Raw genomic sequence first — 21,689 nt, 5'->3', positions numbered from 1 at the left:
GTCAGGAGGCACATCATAATTTTTTTTTTTTTTTAAAGATTTTATTTATTTGTCAGAGAGAAATCACAAGTAGATGGAGAGGCAGGCAGAGAGAAAGAGAGGGAAGCAGGCTCTCCGCTGAGCAGAGAGCCCGATGCGGGACTCGATCCCAGGACCCTGAGATCATGACCTGAGCTGAAGGCAGCGGCTTAACCCACTGAGCCACCCAGACGCCCCCATAATTTTTTTTTTAAAGATTATTTATTTGTGAGTGAGAGAGCACAAGTGGGTAAGGCAGAGGGAGAGAGAATCTCAAGCAGACTCCACACTCAGTGAGGATTCCCATGCAGGGCTCCATCTCATGACCCTGAGATCGTGACCTGAGGCAAAATCAAGAGTCAGACACTCTACTGATGGAGCCACCAGGCATCCTGGTACATCACAACATTTAAATGCATTTTATTTTATTTTATTTTTTAAGATTTTATTCATTTATTTGACAGACAGAGATCACAAGTAGGTAGAGAGGCAGGCAGAGAGAGAGAGAGAGGAGGAAACAGGTTCCCTCTCCCTCTCTCTGCACAGGGCCCGATTAGGGACTCGATCCCAGGAACCTGAGATCATGACCTGAGCCGAAGGCAGAGGCTTAACCCACTGAGCCACCCAGGTGCCCCGAAATGCATTTTACATATCTGGTCTCCTTTAGCACTATACCAAACCCAGCATAGTTTACCCAGACCTAGTGTTGGACTAGTCAGTTATGTGAGTCATAGAAATTGAAAAGTGGTGCCTGAGCCTTATACAGTTAAAATGTTTCATTTAGCCTGCAGAGTATTTTCCAAAATGTAAAACTGTTTTAAAATCTGGAGACTTCACTGAATAGATTTTAGTCTTTTCCTAAAATTCAGAACATCTACTAGTGCTGGGCCTGGCACAAGGCCTCCCAATCTTCCAAAATTAAAGTAATAAGCTGGAGCAGAGCAGTGACTACTTAGCGTAGATGGTATGTGAATTTTCTATTGCCCAAATCATTCATACAGTATGTGCAAATGCATTTAATATCCAGTGTTCTTCTCTTATTTTATCTGCCTGACCCTGTGAGTATGTGAGTTTGTGATTTCTGATATAGATCATCTTTTGTTCAGATGACAGTCAAGTTGATAATCTGAAAGGCGTGTGACAGTCTTTTCTCATTATTCAACTACCTACACCAGTCCTTTCTCTTCAGATTTAAATGTAAATCTGGTGTATATTAGCTGGTTATATGTATAATACGTATGTTATATAAATTTATATACTTATAAGTAATATAAACTTACACATTTACAAATATATATGTTTAAATATATTTATTTATTTTTAATCCTACTGTGATTTGGAACATGTTCATAAGTAAGCTTCTAAGCCTTCCCAATGTCTGGTAGAGTTTTACCTTGGAGCAGGGCTGTGTTGCTGGTATGCTTGCTTTTTTCTTTTCTTTCTTTCTTTTTTAATTTTTATTATGAAAAATTTCAAACATTTTATTTATTTAAAAAAAATTTTTTTAAAGATTGTGTTTATTATTTATTTGACAGACAGAGATCACAAGTAGGCAGAGAGGCAGGCAGAGAGAGAGGAAGGGAAGCAGGCTCACTGCTAAGTAGAGAGCCCAATGCGGGGCTCGATCCCAGGACCCTGGGATCGTGACCTGAGCCAAAGGCAGAGGCTTTAACCCACTGAGCCACCCAGGTGCCCCAAAAATTTCAAACATTTTATAAAGTTATATTACAAACAAAAGTATAAGGAACATCTATATACCCATCATCTATATTTAACCTTTATTAACCTTTTGCCATTTTTGCTTAATCTGTTTTTCTCCTCAATATATATATATTTTTAAAGATTTTATTTATTTGAGAGAGAAAGAGTGAGAGTGAGCGAGAGAGCAGGAGGAGGAGCAGAGGGAGAGGGGCAAGCAGGCTCCCTGCTAAACATGGATCCAGACATGGGGCTCCATCCAGGACCCTGAGATCATGACTCGAGCTGAAGTCAGACATGTAACTGATGGAGCCCCGCAGATGCCCCCCCCCTTAATTATTTTAAAGTAAATTATAAGCATATGACATTTTACCCCCCAGAGTGCTTCAGTATGCATCTCTTAAATAGTAAAAACATTGTCCATAACCCCATTATTGTCACACCTAACAAAATTAGCAGTAATTCCCCAGGGTACCTGGGTGGCTGTGTCAGTTAAGTATCTGAGACTTGATTTCAACTCAGGTCATAATCTCAGGGTTAAGAGACTGAGCCCTTTGTCAGGCACTGTGCTCAGTGGGGAGTGTACTTGAGATTCTTTCTCTTTCCCTTTCTCTTTGCCACTCCCCCTGCGCTTGTACGCGCTCTCTTTCTCTCTCTCTCTCTCTCTCTCTCTCTCTCTCTCAAAGTGAATGGATGGATGGGTGAATCTTTTTGATTTTTATTTACTTTTTAAAAGATTTTTATTTATTTATTTGACAGAGAGATCACAAGTGGGCAGAGAGGCAGGCAGAGAGAAAGGAAGGGAAGCAGGCTCCCTGCTGAGCAGAGAGCCCAATGGGGGGCTGGATCCCAGAACTCTGGGATCATGACTTGAGCCAAAGGCAGAGACTTTAACCCACTGAGCCACCCAGGCAATCCCAGGACCTTGAGACCATGACCCGAGCCAAAGGCAGAGGTTCAACCCACTGAGCCACCCAGGCATCCCATGTTTTGTTTTGTTTTGTTTTATAACAAATAAAAGACCATACACTGCTTTTTTTTTTTTTTTTAAGATTTTTATTTATTTATTTATTTGACAGAGAGAGATCACAAGTAGGCAGAGAGAGAGAGAGAGAGGAAGAAGCAGGCTCCCTGCTGAGCAGAGAGCCCGATGCGGGGCTCAATCCCAGGACCCTGAGATCATGACCTGAGCGGAAGGCAGCGGCTTTACCCACTGAGCCACCCAGGCGCCCCCATACACTGCTTTTGATTTTTAAGTCTTTTAAATCTCTTTTAACATAGAATATTTTCACGCACCTTTTTCTTCTTTCATGACCATTTACTTTCTGAAGAGGCCAAGCCCATTATGCTCTAGAAATCCTACCCTCTAGATTTGTCTGAATACTTCTTCACAGAGTTATTTAAGTTCTTGTCTCTCTCCTGTATAAAGACTTGTTAGAGTCAGGTTAAACATTTTTGACAGGAATATTTCTTTCTTTCTTTCTTTCTTTTTTTTTTTAGATTTTATTTATTTGAGAGAGAGTGCGCATGGGGGGCTGGTCAGAGGGAGAAGTAGACTCTCCGCTGAGCAAAGAGCCTGATGTGAGACTCAATCCTGGGACTCCAGGATCATGACCTGAGCCCAAGGCAGTTGCTTAACCAACTGAGCCTCCCAGGTGCCCCTGCAGGAATATTTCATGGGTAATACTGTGCAATTAATATTGTACATAGTTTCTGGGTTTTTTTCTATTAGTGATGTGGTTTGGTCATTGTGTTTAGGTGATGACAGCCAGAGCCACCCACTGTGAAGTTAGTTTTCCCTTTGCCAAGCAGCAAATCTCTAGAATGATACTTTGACATCATGTGAATATCCAGTTAGTTCTCTGTCAACTTTTCACATGTTGTTTTTACTCTTATTAATGATCCTTTTCTGAATTACTTTATTAGAGATCACAAAATTGTGATTTTTCTAATGCCATTTTTATATTTAAGTTCACTTTTTTTTTTAAATAAAAAAGAGCTTTCCTGGGGCGCCTGGGTGGCTCAGTGGGTTGGGGCCTCTGCCTTCGGCTCAGGTCATGATCTCAGGGTCCTGGGATTGAGCCCCGCATCGGGCTCTCTGCTCAGCAGGGAGCCTGCTTCTTCCTCTCTCTGCCTGCCTCTCTGCCTACTTGTGATCTCTGTCTAAATAAAATCTTAAAAAAAAAAAAAAAAGAGCTTTCCTTTATCAACTGGAGCTGTTTGGCTATCCTGAAATATTACCTTGAAATGATTTAGTTTGGGAATCTACTTCATTCTGCCTTGGAAAGTTTTGCATGTCCCCAGTGACTTCTACCATATTTGGAAAATAGGAAAAGAAAATTAACTAGTGATCTTACCAGCCTACCACAATCAAACCTCTTGTATTTTAGTGGATTTTTTTTCAGCCCTTTTTTCTTATCCATCTTTTAAAAAATACATAGTTGTAATTACAGTTTATGTATAGAATGTTTTGAAATTAGAAGAGTTATGTGAGGTTCTTATGCTTCCATGTCATCCTCACTTACCAGAGATGCTAAAAAATTAATGTTCACTCACTTTTGGGTTAAGAATGTGATCTTCAGTCCCACAGCTAATGGAGGAAATGGCCACATGGTGTGAACTTCAGTACAGGTACTCTTTGGTAGACAACATAACTGAAAATAGCAGATAATGAGACTTCTCTAGATCTAAAAGTTAAAAAGTAATTTAGTTCTGTCCTGGATGCAGTTGTTTCCCTCCATAAACATATGTTAACCACTTACTTTCCTTGCCTAAAAGTATTTTTAAATGTTTTTGTTTGTTTTGTTCCTGAGTTATTATTTTTAGCCATAGTACTATTAATAACCCTTTAAAAGTTTTTTTTATTTAATTTTTTAAAAGATTTTATTTATTTAGGGGCACCTGGGGTGGCTCAGTGGGTTAAAGCCTCTGCCTTCAGCTCAGGTCATAATCGCAGAGTCCTGGGATTGAGCCCCACATCGGGCTCCCTGCTCCGCGGGAAGCCTGCTTTCTCCCTCTCCCACCCCCACACCTTATGTTCCCTCTCTCGCTGTCTCTCTGTCAAATAAATAAATTAAAATTTTTTTCTCTGTCTTAAAAAAAAGATTTAATTTATTTATTTGACAGAGAGAGAGACATAGTGAGAAAGGGAACAGACACAAGCAGGGGGAGTGGGAGAAGGAGAAAGCAGGCTTCCCGCGGAGTAGGGAGCCCGATGTGGGGCTCAATCCCAGGACCTTGGGATCACGACCTGAGCTGAAGGCAGGCACTTAATGACTGAGCCACCCAGGCTCCCCTAAAAGTTATTTTAAAGGGTCCTCAAGACTTTAGGATTTTAGGTAGTCTTCTGGATGTTTTTAGTTCGATCAGGTTGTGCTTTTCAGATTAGAGAAAGAGAATGGCTCTAAAATCATTGGCTCCACTGAAACTTTTGTTATGACAGGAATAAGGGGAGCCTTGGGGAGCCCCTTGCTATCTGGGGTCAGTTAAAAGTTTATATAAATTAATTCTTCGGGTGCCTGGGTGGCTCAGACTGTTATGCATCTGCCTTTGGCTCAGGTCATGATCTCAGGGTCCTGGAATTGAGCCTAGCTTCAGCCTCCCTGCTCAGCTGGGAATCTGCTTCTTTCTCCCCACTCCTGCTCTCTCTGTCTCTCACTCTCTCAAATAACTAAATAAAATCTTTTTTAAAAATTCTCTAAATATAACTTGTTTTATTTTCTTGTGATCTCTTGTTCCCTCCTCCCCATATTATAGGCCTACCAAATGGTAACCTATGACATAATAGACATAAACATTATAATAAAAGGAACTTTCTTTAAAACTGCTAAATTTTTATTTCAGGTATTTCTTTAAAGATTATTTATTTAGGGACGCCTGGGTGGCTCAGTTGGTTAAGCAGCTGCCTTCGGCTCAGGTCATGATCCCAGCGTCCTGGGATCGAGTCCCACATCGGGCTTCTTGCTGGGCAGGGAGCCTGCTTCTCCCTCTGCCTCTGTCTGCCATTCTGTCTGCCTGTGCTCGCTTGCTCTCCCTCTCTCTCTCTGACAAATAAATAAAATCTTAAAAAAAAAAAAAATGATTATTTATTTATTTATTTTTGAGAGATAAGGAGCGAGAGCAAGCACAAGCAGGGGTTGGGGCAGAGGGAGAAGCAGACTCCCTGCTGAATAGGCGCCCTATTTTTAAGAGTTAATTATTATAGACTATCTTAGTTTATCCTCTCTGTAATTTCTTAATTTTTTATATGTGCTTTCTTATTACTGGCAAATAAATTACAGTTTTCGTGGAACAGTGGATTATACATTGTTGATTCTATAATTATGCATTGTAATACCCTTTTTATATCTTCTTTTTTTAAAGGTTTTCTTATTCTCCATTTGGCATATGCTACTGGAATAATATTCACCATGGTTTTGGATGACCTTCCAAACTTAGAAGACATCTATACTTCCTTGTGTTCATCAACAATGGAAGACTCAGAGATGGATTTTGATTCTGGATTAGAAGATGATGACACAAAAAGTGATAGTATTTTGGAGGATTCCACAATCTTTGTGGCCTTCAAAGGAAATATAGATGATAAAGACTTCAAATGGAAATTGGACACAATATTGGAGAATGTGCCTAATTTGTTACACATGGGTAATTTGCTTTATTATTTTCTTCTTTTTGTTATTCTTTTTTAAAAGTATTTGCTCCTCCATGATTATCTTGAGTTTTATGGAGTAAAACTGTTATACTGGATTGAAAAGCTGATTATAAGTGCAGAATTTTAAGTAACATATAAAATTATATTAGTTTCAGATATACAACATACCATTCCATATTTGTATGTATTATGAAATGATCGCCACAATAAATCTAGTAACATCTGTCACCATACATAGTTATAATTTTGTTTTCTTGTGATGAGAACTTTTAAGATATACTGTCTTAGCAATTTACAAATATGGAATAAAGTATTGTTAATCATAGTCACTATGCTCTACATTACATCCCTGTGATAATAATTGGAACTTTGTACCCTTTGACCTCCTTCACCCATTTTACCCACTCCCCTTACCTCCCTGACCTCTGTCAACCACCAGTCTGTTCCCTGTATCTATGAGCTTGGTGTTTTTTGTTTTTGTTTTTTAAGATTCCACATATTATATTTGACTTTGTCTGCTTATTTCACTTAGCGTAATGCCCCGAGGGTCCATCCATGTTTGTTTTAAATGGCAAGATTCTTCTTTATGGCTGAATAATAGTCCATTTTCTATATATACACCACATTTTCTTTGTTCATTGATCCATCCACAGACACTTAAGTTGTTTCCATATCTTTGTTTTTATAAATAATGCTGCAGTGAACATGGGGGTGCAACTGTCTTTTTGAGTTATTGTTTTTGTTTTCTTCAGATAAATATTCAGAAGTAAGATTGCTGGATCATGTGATAGTTTTATTTTTAATTTTTTGAGGAACCTCCATACTGTTTTCCAGAGTAGCAGCACCAGTTTGCATTCTCACCAAAACTCTCTTTAACCTCACCAACACTTGTTTTGTTTGTTGGTCACTAATAGCCATTCCAACAGATATAAGGTGGTATCTCATTGTGGTTTTGATTTGCATTTCCCTGATGATAAGTGATGTTGGTCACCTTCCCTGTACCTGTTAGTCGTCCTTGCTCTGTGGAAGCTTTTTAGTTTGATGTGGTTCCACTTATTAGTTTTTGTTTTTATTTCCTTTGCTTTTTTGTGTGCCATTGAAAAAACTTGTCACGACCAATGTCAAGGAACTTACCACCTATGTTTTCTTCTAGTTTAATGTTTCAGATTTTATATCAAGTCTTTAATCCATTTTGAGTTAACTTTTGTGTATGGTGTAAAGGTAGTGGTCCAGTTTCATTCCTTTGCAAATGGCTGTCTAGTTTTCCCAGCAACACTTATTGAAGAGACTGTCCTTTCCTCATTGTGTATTCTTGGCTCCTTTGTTGTAAATTAATTGACCTTATACATGTGGGTTTTTTTCTGGGCTCTCTGTTTTGTCCCATTGATCTGTGTGTTTTTGTGCCAGTACTATACCGTTTTGATTACTATAACTTTGTAATATAGCTTGAAATCAGAGAGCTAGAATTTTTTTTTTTTAACAGCAATGCTATTGTGTTTCTTTTAACATGGAGAAACTGAACATGGTAAGATACTGCTTAACATAGTGATCCTTAAATTGTCTGCTCTAGTGGATAGGAGTTAATTCTTAAGACTCATATTTATTGTTTTTCACTCTCTGATCTTCAGTTTCTCTTCCTTCCTTCAATACTGGATCTTGAAGGCCCCTTAAAGCTTAGAAAGATCTTTTTACTTTGTGTTTCTACTTAAACTGTATGTGAAATATATTTTTTTAAATTTTAGATCAGAGGTTACCTGATCCAGCAGGATCCAGCCTGCAACCATGTGTTATGGCTCTACCTTAGTTTCTGTTTCTTTAATGTTTGAATTTCATTACCATTGTTTTTTAAATTGAAGTATTTTACATACAAATATAGACGACTTTGGATTTAGCTCCAGAAATGGAAAGATCTGATAACATTGAACTCTCTTTCCCTGACGGTGAAGAAAAGCAGCTGCTATTTGGGGCAGGCCCTCAACTCACACCGCTCCCCTGTGACCTCTTCATACATTTAGATTACCTGTCTTGGTCTTGTGGACATTCGTTTTTTTTGAATTTTGGTTTAGATATTCTGCATCATTTTGGTTAGCACAGTTTAACCCACTCTCATCAGACATAGTACAAAGCCTAGATTTTATTCCTTCCTTCCTTCCTTCCTTCCTTCCTTCCTTTCTCTTTCTTTCCTGAGAGAGAGAGAGAGAGAGAAGCATGGAGGGTGAGGGAGAGGAATAAAGGATCTCAAGCAGACTACCCCCAGCATAGAACCCAACATGGGGCTCAGTCTCACCACCCTGAGATCACCGCCTGCACTGAAACCAAAAGCCGGACACTTAACTGACTCCACCACCAGGCACGCCTGGATTTTATCCTTTTATCACAAATCCTGATGTGATCAAGTGCTGATTAGCTTTTTTAGGCTTGGTGGGTTTTTTTTTCTTCCTTTGAGATTTGATGTCAGGAGGGAGGCTGTCATTTTCTCAACAGTTTTTTTTTCCCTGTGTGAAGCGTGTAGTATTAGAGAATTTAATGTGTTAAAAGTTGCAGTAATCCCCATCATTGTCATCATAATCATAGTCACAATATAAGAGCTTTTCCAGGCTACAGCAGCATACATGTAATTAAATCTATATTATAATCGTAATATATCATATTACACAGAGGTAAGAGTGTCAATGAGCGTGAATTTGATCTTTGCTCTTAATAACCCACATTTTTCTTGGCTTAGATTGCTGAATCAGGGGCTCTTGGCTAGCTCAGTTGGTAGAGCTTTTGACTCTTGATCTCTGGGTTGCGAATTCAAGCCCCACAGTGGGCTTTAATTTTACATCAAAAAAATAAAACATACATAGCTAGATAGCTGAATCAGTTTATGGCTTTCAAATAAATTACCAAACCCAGATTTATGATGTTATCACCATATATTAGATTGTATTCTTGGTCCAAAAGTATTTTTTGTCAAATCTTTTCAAATATGATGGAAGTTTAAAAAACGTCTGAAAAAATATAACCACATTATAGGCAAGGAATTTTTTGGTAACCATATCACAAATAGATAATATCATAAGCAAATTTGATGTTTGTCTGGACTTTGTATAAGATTCTAGTACTCCTTAGATTGGGAGGAAGCCCTATAGCATCTGTACTCTGTGTAACCAAGATCCCTAGCTTCCTGTGTTTTGCTATTTGGAGGCATAAGTGTAATGGAAAGGAAGTTGACCTGAGAATCAGGGGTGGATGTTAATGCCATCTCTGATGCTGCTAGGTAACCACAGGATTCGAGGCAGATCACTTGCTTGACCTGTTTCCTCACCTGTAAAATAGACTTGAACTAAATATTGCCTAATCCTTTCTCAATTGCTTTGTATTCTCTAACTGCTCTTAGCAAGTTGTCTCTTTTTTACACATTAGAACAAAGGAACTCCATGTTTCAGTAAGTTAGACCTTTCAATGTCAGCCACTTTCATACTGATTTTGGAGCTGGAAGGGGCTTTAAGCAACATGCAGGCCCTTTCTTCTATCTGTAGATATATCTGATTTTGACAACACATATACCTGTATGACCCATTTTCTTTATATTGTAATGTATATCTGAGTAGAAGATACCAAAGACTTCCATTTAGCCAAGTTCATAACAAAAGAGAAAATTATTTTGTCTGGGGTTGTTGAAAAAAGGTTTTTTTATCAGCTAACTGGGCCTACGATTTACTTTGAATCTGTAAAACACAATTACAAGCAACATTAACCTCCTCAATTAACTTCTATCTCTTCTTTTAAAAACATGTCCTGAAGTTTGCATTGACTTTTTAGACTTGGTGAAATATAATGTTTTCATATCCTAACTGAAGCTTTGTTATGAAATTACATTGTTTTTCCCTTTAGTTCAGTATGCTTCGGTGAAAATTATATTCTTATTTAAAGCAGGAAGAACATTTAAAATCAAAGATAAAAATTTAAATTGAAGAATTTAAATTAGAAGAAATGATTTCTCCCTGTCTTTATGAATATCTTGCACAGAGATACTTGTTAATATTTAAAAATGAGTATGAACTGGCATAATCTGCATCCCATATTTTTTATAGAATTTCATTGAAATTTGAGACTTAAATGTTCTCATGATGCCAGTTCATAAACATTGAACTGAGGCCAGAAATAGACCTAAGTCTATTCATTTAAACTTATCTCTCTCTTCTTCTCTCTTATATTCCCTACTCCATCTTACTGCTTTCCATGTATTTAGTGCATCAGGTCCTGTGCTAGGTTTTTGGCATATATGTTCTCATATAGTACTCACAATGTCATACTGGTTTTAAAGAAGAGACGGGTTACTTTCAAAAAGGTTAAATAATTTGTTCATAACCACCCAGGTGCTAAGTGGTAAAGCTGGGATTAGATTTGAAATCTAGCTAATGCCAGAGACTAAGCTCTCACAGCTACTCCAAGCCAGTGCTCTGTCTTGTTCTTTTTTTTTTTGGTTGGTTTGACGTATGTGGTGTGTGTTTGTCCCATTTCTGGTGGCGAAAAGACTACTAATATTATTTGCTTTCTTTCATGACCAAGAATCCAGCAAGCTAAAGGTACAGAAGGTGGAGCCCTGGAACAGTGTACGAGTGACATTCAACATCCCCCGGGAAGCAGCGGAGCGGCTCCGGATGCTGGCTCAGAGCAACAACCAGCAGCTTCGGGATCTGGGGATTCTCTCCGTCCAGATTGAAGGTGCCCTTCTGGACCCAAATCATAACAACAGCATAATGTAGCATGATTTTCTGTGCTGCCTTGTTGGTTCCTCTCATGTTTCAGAATGCCAAGTAACTCATGTAACCTGCACTTCACATCGCAACACCTTAGGATAAAGAGAAATTGATGCTTTGTCTGGGTCCTGATGCTTCAGCATCCACAGCCTCAGACTCCATTCCCTTGTCCGATTTTGTCTGTCGGTCCATCAAATTAGGATTTTACTGGCACCCTGACCAGTAACTGATTTGTCTTTTAAAGAATATCTAATTTCATTTGCTTCCTTCTACCAAATAAGCTTTAGTATTTATTTCTTTACTCATCTAACAGAGATTAGGAGGATTTGAATGGTCCTTTTGTAGCAGTATTCATTTTTCAAATATTTTGCCAGAGTGGTCTTTTCAAAATGAAAATACGCTGCACACACACACACACACGCACGAAACCCACCCCCACTATGGCTTGCTGCTGTTTACAGAATGAGGACTAAACTTACCATGAGTTATCTCATGGCCTTGTGTGGTCTGACCTCTACCCTTCTTATCCAGTCTTAACTCATACAACTCTCCTCCTTGCTGTCTGTTCATGCCTCTGCAGCTTTCTTCTGGTTCCTTGAAAATGCATTTCTTCCTCCTGCCGCAGGCCCTTTGCATTTATGTTTTCTCCATATGGAATGTTGTCCCTTACCATTTCCCCTTCCCTTAGTTAACACCTACTCAAGCCTTCAAGGGTCAGCTTAAATCTTCTTGAGGATATATTTTCTGAATTCCTTGATGAAGTCAGTGTCCTTTATGTGCTCTCACAAAAGTCTGTTTTTTTCTTTTAGATCATTTATGTAATGCTTTCATCAGAACAATTATTTGTTGTTTTATTCTCCCCTAGACTGCAAGCTCCAGTAGGGCAGAGACCATGTCTGATTTTGTTCATTGTTGTAGTTCTGCTTGCCTGGAACATGTTAGGTTCCTTAGTAAACAGATGTTGAATGAAAACAAGGGAAGCACACACAGAATAGCACCACTTTGCTTGAGCACTTGGCATACCATGATCAGTATAATATGGTCCTTGCTGTTATGAACTCAGAAGAAGCTCCTGACCTTGGTGAGGGAGACAGACCGTGAGAGATACAAGTACCAGGTATGGGAGAACACAGAGGAGGTTAGAAAGGATTATGTGCATTTTGAAAAATGGGATAAATCCCATCATTTGATAAACAAGGGAATAGTGGTTTAAAGAACAATCAGTCTATTATGAAAAATGTTGGATTATTTAAAAGGACCCAGGAAAGTAAAATTAATCCATGGCAATCTAAAGGATATAGGATGAACTTAGTAAAGCAATTTTTGGCTACAATAAAACTATAGAGGCTGCTTATGTTTTATGGAACATGTAGTTGTTTCTTAAAAACTCTAATTTTTTTTTAAAGATTTTATTTATTTATTTGACAGAGAGATAGAGATTACAAGTAAGCAGACAAGGGAGCCGGAGAAGCAGGCTCCCTGCTGAGCAAGGAGCCTGATGTGTTGCTCAATCCCAGGACCCTGAAACTGACCTGAGCCAAAGGCAGAGGCTTAACCCACTGGGCCACCCAGGCATTCCCTAACTTTTTTTTTTTTTTTTTAAGAATTTATTTATTTAGAGGCACCTGGGTTGCTCAGTCAGTTAAGCATCTGCCTTACTCAGAGAGCTCCCTCTGCCTGCTGCTCCCTCTGTTTGTGCTTGTGTGCTCTCTCTCTCTCTGTCAAATAAATAAAATCTTTAAAAAAAAAAAATTTATTTGAGAGAGAGAGAGCATGGGGGAGGGAAGGGGGGTAGGAGAAGCAGAGGGAGAAGCAGACTCCCCACTGAGCAGGGGAGCTCCATGCAGGGCTCAATCCCAGCACCCTGGGATCATGACCTGAGCTGAAGGCAGATGCAGTCTCTCTTACCTATTTATGTGAGTTAAAAGGGCTTTGGGACTTTATGTTGTAGTGTTTTCTAATGGAAAAAGGAAACACCAGTTTCTTCTTTTAATCAGAGCTATTTCCTGTGAGTTCTTTTTAGAAGGATAAGGGGCTGCCCTTTATTGTTATAGCCATAAATTAAAGCATAAATACCATCAAAGAAGTAAAATAGATAATGTGTTTCAAGAAATTATGAAATTCATATATGGCAATGATTATCACATTACAGAAGAGAGTAACTTTTAGGATACACATGTGTATCCCAGGTGATGTCCTTTTCTCCATACTCCCTCTGAATTTAGGCAGGATTGAAAGGGGTGGCAGCAGCTTTGCCTATGTGAAACTGGTAACAAGCTGATGTCTTAGTACATCGTAAGAGGAGATGTTGCCACTGCCATGGTGTCTGCTGCAGGGGTTCGGGGACAGGTTGTTCCCCAACAGCCTATTTTCCATTGAAGAATACTCTCTGTACCCTTCTTTCTTGAGTTTTGGCCAGGGAGTTGGGAAGACATCATTTTTGAGGACATTTTGTGATGCCTCTAATTCATTCATGGTGATTTAAAGCAGAGTCTGCAAACTTTTTCTGAATAAATTTTTTTGACTTTGTGGGCCCTAAGATCTCTGTCACAACAATTCCAGTCTGGTTGTGCAACACAGCCATAAGCATATGTAAGTGAATAAACATGGATGTGTTCTGGTAACACTTTATTTAATTATACAGCAGCAGGCTGGGCTCATAGGCCGTGGTTTGCTGACCCCTAATCAGCAAGCTTGGGAGCCTGCAGTGAACTTCACATGTGTTTCTTTGATATCAGTTAGCTTATATGCAGTTGGCAAATAGGGGAATGATAGCACTAGAATGTGCAAATTCTGTCTATTCATATAAAGAAGGTAAGGGAAGCTGAAATAGTGGAAACAGGATGATTATCAGGAAGAAAACAACAGACAAGCTTAGCTGCTGCATAGGTGGGAGTCCTCTCAGTTCCATTTTAAGATAATTAAGAATCAGAATTGACACTCAGATACCTTTCTTCAGAGGTGCACCCCCAGACTAGCATGGCTCTTGGCTTGTGACAAGTTTCACGTCCTCCTGTGCCTGCTTTAATGGCAGCCCCACTGGCTCTGAGCTCTTTTGCTTCTGCATTATCTCAGCACCTGTGACCAGGCATTGCCACTGTAAATGTTTCTTTTCTTTCTTTCTTTTTTTTTTTTTAAACGATTTATTTATTTATTTATTTGACAGAGACCACAAATAGGCAGAGAGGCAGGCAGAGAGAGAGGAGGAAGCAGGCTCCCCGCGGAGCAGAGAGCCCGATGGTGGGACTTGATCCCAGGACCCTGGGACCATGACCTGAGCAGAAGGCAGAGGCGTTAACCCACTGAGCCACCCAGGCACCCCTGTAAATGTTTCTGGATATGTTGTCTCCACCAGTTACTGTTTTTATTAGAAAAGCCACATAGGTTTTGAGTTGGTTCCAACAACACTTTTTTTCCTGTAAAATCTGTAATTTTCAGTGTGAGATTTTACGGAATGTGGGATTTTCCAGCAATGCATTCATCATATAGAAAAATGCGTGTAATTCTTTGTAAAGTTATGAGATGACAACTCATAATATATTCAATAAATAGCTAATGAGTATTAGACACTGTTCTGTGTCTTAAGGATATAATTAGGGTCACCATACAATTTATCATCTAAATTGACACTTTTGAGAGTAAAAAGGGTGCTATTAATAACTCTCCTCGAACAACAGGTATAAAGGAACTAGGGCAGATTTATGGTTACTTTTATATGGGGATGGGGAAAACAGACAAGAAATCAAGTGAATGAGTAAGTAATTACATGGATGTGCTCTGAAGAAATAATAAGATGTTCTGATAAGGGTGACCTACCCTTGGATAAGACAATTGGAGAAGGTCTTTAGGGGCCTGCGACACTTAATTATATTTACATGAAAATTGAGAAGCTGGCTTATGTGAAGACAGCAGGAGAACTGTTGTAAGCAGAGGGAACAACATATACAAAGGCCCTGAGGTGAGAAGCAGCTTAATTTGCTGTGCCTAAGAAACTAAAAAAAAAATAAAGAAACTAAAAAAATTAGGGTCACTGAGGCTGAATCCTTATTATTGAAGGAGAAAATAGTGTAGTTGAGATTAGAGAGGTAGGCAAGAGCCGCATCTGGGCTGTTAAATATGTCAGCTATCAGCCATATGTGGCTGTTGAGCACTGGATGTGTGGCTAGTTCAAACTGACATGTGTTGTAAGTAAAATACATAGTGAATTTTGAAGACTTAGCACTCCCAGAAAAGAACGTAAAATTTTTCATTAGCTTTTTGTATTAGTTACATGTTGAAATAATAGATGTACTGAGTTAAATAAAATATATTATAATTAATTTCACCTGTGTTTCTTAACCTTTTTACTGTGGCTTCTAGAAAATTTAAAATTATATGTGTGGCTGTTGAACAGCACTGGACTAGGTAGATCATTTAAGGCCTTTATATCCTGTGTGGAGGGGTTTGGCTTTAATTTTTACAACAGCAGGAAGGAATGGAGCAATTTGAAGCAGAGAACTGACATGATCTGATGTCCATTTCAAGAAGAATACTCTTTGGGGGTGCCTGGGTGGCTCAGTGGGTTAGGCCTCTACCTTCAGCTCAGGTCATGATCTCAGGGTCCTGGGATCGAGTCCTGCATCGGGCTCTCTGCTCGGCAGGGAGCCTGCTTCCTCCTCTCTCTCTCTCTGCTTGCCTCTCTGCCTACTTGTGATCTCTCTCTGTCAAATAAATAAAATCTTAAAAAGAAAAGGATAATACTCTTTCTGCTTACAGTGTCTTAGCAAGTTTGGTATATTAATAGTTCCTTCTATTTGTTGGAAACCGCCAAGATCTGTAATCTCTTTTTCTTTCATTCCTGTCTCCTATAGGCAATTTAGAGTATCGTATAGCCCCTGGAAATTGGTCCCTTAGTAGGATGCTTGTGTCCTATGTCCAATCTACCTTTCTATTGAATATAAATACCCAATACAAAAACGGTGACTTTATCAGTGACAAGACAGAGGAAGCTACTGTGTCCTCATTAGTTTCCTGCTTTATCATCTGGCTCAACCAGGACCCCACAATATGGAATGATGCTGGAAAGATACCAATCAGTGCAATGCCTTAGCCACCGGCTAGCTATACTTCTATCTATCCACAAGGTGGTGCTGTCATCCAGAGTAACAATAGTCAAAATTTTTGGATTAAGTGCAGGAAGTATCCTGAAATTTCTTTTTATCACTAAACCAAGTAAAATATATGTTATCTCTAAGTTTAGAGTTACTCTAATTAATTGGAACAGTTATATTGATGTTACCTACCGGGATATTATAAGGTTCAAATGAGATAAAATCTTGTAAGCATTAAAAACTCTACAGGCATGCCTGGGTGGTCCGTCATTTAAAAGTCTGCCTTCAGCTCAGGTCATGATCAGGCTCCCTGATCATCATCAGGGAATCTGCTTCTCCCTCTTCCTTCTACTACCCCAAGGTCCCCCACACCTGGCAGTTGTGTGCTCTTTCTCTCTCTTTCACTTTCTCCCAAATAAATAAATAAAATCTTGAGAAAATAAAAATAGGGTCACCTGGGTGGCTCAGTCAATTAAGCTTCTGCCTTCGACTCAGGTCATGATCTCAGGGTCCTGGGATCAAGTCCCGCATCAGCCTCCCTGCTCAGCAGAGAGTCTGTCTGCTCTTCCTCTCACTCTGCAGCTCTCCCTGCTTGTGCTCTCTTACTCTCTTTCTCTCTCTGTGTCAAATAGATAAATAAACTCTTTAAAAAAATAATAAAAATTAAAACTCTATACAAATGTTTGTCTTATCATTAGATGCTGTAAGAGTTTCAATCTATCTACTCTTCATTGTATTACCATCTCTAATGGGTATCTCTTTATATTACAGTTTTTGAAAGGGAAATGGTATTTTGCTCACAAATACTACAGTGTCCCTGTACCATCTGTACTATCATATGTTCTTTATCCATTTAACCTACTTCTGTCTCTACCTTCTGATTGTAAATTCCTGAAAGGTAATATAGGATTTTGAGAATTTTTGAGAACATTTTCTTCCTTCTCACACATAGACACACATGCACACTTGCACATACTGTGAGCAGTTGAAAATACACATTCAGAGTTACAAGCTGTCTCCTGACACCATACATCGTTAGTGATTGCCCATCTGCTGTAATGTAAGGATTGATTATGTTCTCTGTGTGCGTCCTGTAAGTAAACCTGCTCAGGTGAAGTTGAAGGAAGATCTGTATCGTATTGCACTTACCCTTTCTCTGAAGGTAAACTTACATAATTCTTCAAAAACACAGAAAACTGAAGTCTTGTATACCTATTTTTAAGCCACATTTGCATCTTATCCTGATGGTTTCCTTTTTATAACCTGTCATTTTCAGGGGAAGGTGCTATCAACCTAGCTTTGGCTCAGAACCGAAGCCAAGATGTGAGAATGAATGGACCCATGGGAGCAGGAAATTCCGTTAGGATGGAGGCTGCATTTCCCATGGCAGGTGGTCCAGGTGAGATCTCCCACTCAATTATATGACATTTTACTGGTTTGCTTTTTTCCCTTTATTTGCTAATGTATGATCATTTGGGTCCTGCAAAATAGATGGGGGTTTCTCGTACATCTCTGTTTTCTGGTTTAGGAAAGCAAGATTTAAATCACTCTTAGGAGGGGAGAGTCAGAGCATGGCCTCATGCTTAAAGGTAGATAGATGAGCACTGAGCTGTGCAGCAACTTTTATTGTGTTCCTTTTGTAGGACATGACCTCTGCTTAGTGTTGGAGATAGAAATGAATAAAATATTTTCTACCCTCAGAAGTTTATAGCATAGTGGAGAATGTAGCTTTTCATCTCCCACTTTCTCTGAGGCTGAGAATCTGTGAGCTGAGTTCTTGTGTGCTTACGTGGAATCTGAAGAAATATGTGGAAGAATATGTGTTTTTAGGTACTTAGAATTTGAGAGGGCTATAAATTATTTGCTAACTTTTCCAGTAAACTGAAATTTCTTCTTTAGAGATTGAACTCAATAGTCTGTGAATCACAAAATATTAGAATTGAGTTGGTTCTTGGGGCACCTGGGTGGTTCAGTCAGTTAAGCATCTGACTCTTGATTTTAGCTCAGGTCATGATCTCAAGGTTGGGAGATCAAACACCGTGCATCGGGCTCTGCACTGGGAATGGAGCCTGCTTGGAATTCTCTCTGCCTCTGCCCTCCACTCCCAAAAAAGAAAAGGAATTGAGTTGGCTCTCATTTATTTTATTTTTTATTTTTTTGGTGAGTCCCAAGCTTTATTTTTTAAAAACAATTATTACTAATTTTTCAAGTTCAGTTAATTAAGATATAATGTATTACTAGTTTTGGAGGTAGAGATCAGTGATTCATCAGTCTTCTATAATACCCAGTGCTTGTTATTTCATGTGCCCTCTTTACTGTCCATCACCCAGTTACCTCCTCCCCTCCAGCAACCTTTCTATCTCCCTCCCCTCCAGCAATCCTCAATTTGTTTCTTATGATTAAGAATCTCTTATGGTTTGTCTACCTCTCTAATTTTGTCATTATTTTTCCCTTTCTTACCCTATGACCCTCTTTTTTGTTTCTTAAATTCCACATATGAGTGATATCATATAATATTTGTCTTTCTCTGACTGACTTATTTTGGTTAGCATAATACCCTCTAGTTCCATCCATGTTTTTGCAAATGGCAAGATTTCATTTTTTGATGGCTGAATAGTATTCCACTGTATATGTAACACCACATCTTCTTTATCCATTCATCTGTCAATGGGCTCTTTCCATAGTTTTACTTTCGTGAACTTTGCTGCTATAGACATTGGGGCGTTTTGGTAGTTTATACATCTCTAGGAATGCATCCATTTCTTCCAGATTGCCTAATTTGTTGGCAAACAGTTGCTTATAATATGTTTTTATAATTGTTTGTAATTCTTCAGTGTTGGTTATGATTTGTCCTCTTCTACTCATTTTATTTATTTGGGCCCTTTCTCTTTTCCTTTTGATAAATCTGGCCAGGAGTTTATCAATCTTATTAATTCTTTCAGATAACCAGCTCCTAGTACTGCCTCTTGTTCTCTTTTTTGAGGTGAGTTTTTCTGTCTTGTCATTCTTGCAGAAAGTGGTTGCTTTTCTATTTGTAGAGTTGTAGCTATCCTTTTCTTAAATCTCCAGTTGAGTTCACAAGTGTACAGAATGATTTGACAGCTATCTAGCTGAATTCCTGGGACCAAACAAAACTAAGGTCACCTTCTCCTCCCCCATCTTGGATTCTCAGTCCCAAACTTTAAATCTCCCATAGGACTTGCTATTCCCTCCCTTTCCACCTCTCGAGCTGGCTCTCATTTAAAGCTGAGGGAACTTCAGGGGTGCCTGGGTGGCTCAGTCGGTTAAGGATGACCTTCAGCTCACATCATGATCCCAGGGTCCTGGGATGGAACCCTGTGTTGAGCCCCCTGCTCAGCGGGGAGTCTGCCCCTCCCCCATGCATGCACATGCTCTCTCACTTTTTTCTCTTGAATAAATAAATCTTTAAAAAAAAAAAAAAAAAGCTGAGGAAACTCTGGAGCTCACAGAAAGGAAGCAGTTTGCCCAGGGTCAAGTAGCAGTGGCCTAGTATCACAGACCTAACACCGAGTCCAATATTCTTTTCACTGTAGTAGTGGCTTTCAAACTTTTTCTGCTGCAGGACCTTCTATTCAACTAAACCAGAAAAGCACAGCCACTCTGGTTGAAGCATAGTAACCTCCTGAAACTATACCCAGTCATTCACCTCCCCTCGTACCAGATAGCTCTTGAAGAAATACAGAAGAATGGAGAACATCGATATATAAAGCCATTGTTCTGAACTGTAGCTAAAGACTTGGCCGTATAAAATTGAAACTATAAGTCTTATCCTAATAGTACCATTCTCTGGTTACTTCAAGCTAATCGCTGTACCTCTCCAAGCAGCAGTTCTTCACCTAAACAAGTGAGATAATAATGCCTTCAGTCTTTTGAGCTCATGCTTGAAGGTGGATCAGCCCTGAGCCCTGAAGCTGATGTTTGCAGAGTTCCTATTATATGTCAGGGCCTGTGCAATTGGGCTGTTATGGAATGCCGCATAGAAGATGTACACTACCAGCTTGGTATCTATAGTAGAGGGTCAGTAGTTAGAGCTCTCCACTGAAGTCTGAGCATTTGGTATTGTGGTAGCTTGATGAGAGATAATGATGCTATTGCTAGTGCTAAAGAACCAGAGTGGGAAGAGTCTGGCCAAGTTGCATATAGTTAGTGAAAGAATAGCTCTAGGATTAGGAGGACCAATAGAGAGAATGGCTGAAATTTTTCCAAAATTGGTGAAAGATGTGAATCCTCAGAAATCCTGAGAAGGTAAATAAAAATAAATCCATGTTTGACACAAAATTGTAAGGGTGTAGAGCATGAAAAAAGCAAAGAGAATGTTAAAAGCAACTCAGAAGACCAATTTTTTACAAACAAAAAGCTATCAGATCACAGCTGATTTCTCAGCAGCAACACTGAAAACCAGGAAATGTTGGAACAGTATTTTCAAAGTGATGAGAGAATAATTGACAGCCTAGAATATTAAGCCTACCTATACTATAAAGAGTATTATAAAATAAAGACATTTTTGAAGACACTGAATGAAGGTACCATTAACAGACTCTTGCTAAATGAACTGCTCAAGAATCTACTTCAGGAAGAAGAAAATTGAACCTAAGATGGAAGAAATAAGATCTAAGAAGGAGTGGTGAGCTAAATGGTAAACATTGGGTAAATCTAATAAGTATTGACTCATTTAGCAATAATGATCACATGTTTAGACTTTTTAAGTCAAGTGTGTCTGTTGACAAAAGATATTAAAATAATAGAGGGGTGCCTGGGTGGCTTAGTCAGTTAAGTGTCTGCATTTGGCTCAGGTCGTGATCTTGGGGTCCTGGGATCAAGCCCCATATCACATCACATAGGGCTCCCTGCTCAGTGGGGTGTCTGCTTCTCCCTCTGCCCCTCCCCCTGCTGGTGTGTGCTCACATGCACTGTATCAAATAAAATCGCTAAAAATAAAAATAAAATAATAGAAATAAAGTGTATAACTTCTAAGTTAGTAGTAGAGGGGTAGAAAGGAAGGGTATGTTGGAAAAAAATCCAATAATCAGTCAAATTAGGAAAACAGCATAGAAAAAAGTAGGAAAACACTGTAGAAAAAGAAAGAGTAAAAAGCAGAGGTATCAAAAAAAAAAAGAAGGGAAATCAAAATATATCAGCAATTAATAATAAAGGTAAATATATTGTGAACACTGATAAAGAGACAGTGATTAATCAGATTGAATAATCTCAGATCTAGTTATGTGCTCCTACAGGAAGCACATAAAACATGAGGATTTGATTCATAGTTTAAAGAATGGAATAAAAGATAATCCAGGTGAATATTAACCAAGAAAAGGGGCATAAGGGTATTTTTATCAGATAAAACAGCAAGATAAAAAGCATTACTGAGGATAAATAGGGCCACTTTATGATGTAAAAGGAAATGATCAGGAAGACAGCTAAACTTTTATTACAAACTAATTATTAATTACTTAATAATCT

At 38.8% G+C, this 21,689-nt stretch overlaps 1 protein-coding gene across 19 annotated transcripts in view; it reads left to right on the top strand.

Annotated features, from left to right (window-relative positions):
• The window catches only part of NCOA6 (nuclear receptor coactivator 6), a 104,523-nt gene that overhangs the window by 44,710 nt on the left and 38,124 nt on the right, over positions 1-21,689 (top strand). For all 19 annotated transcript variants that reach the window (XM_082746130.1, XM_082746137.1, XM_082746141.1 and 16 more), the window contains 3 exons: positions 6,079-6,360; positions 10,925-11,080; positions 17,482-17,604. In XM_082746130.1, coding sequence (XP_082602256.1) covers positions 6,126-6,360; positions 10,925-11,080; positions 17,482-17,604 — 514 coding nt within the window. In that variant the 5' untranslated portion in view covers positions 6,079-6,125. The remainder of the gene's footprint in view (positions 1-6,078; positions 6,361-10,924; positions 11,081-17,481; positions 17,605-21,689) is intronic.

This window comes from Mustela nivalis, assembly GCF_964662115.1.
Source record: "Mustela nivalis genome assembly, chromosome: 8".
NCBI lineage: Eukaryota > Metazoa > Chordata > Mammalia > Carnivora > Mustelidae > Mustela > Mustela nivalis.
Note: the sequence above shows the minus strand (reverse complement) of the source record. Positions and strands in the feature narration are given on the sequence as shown.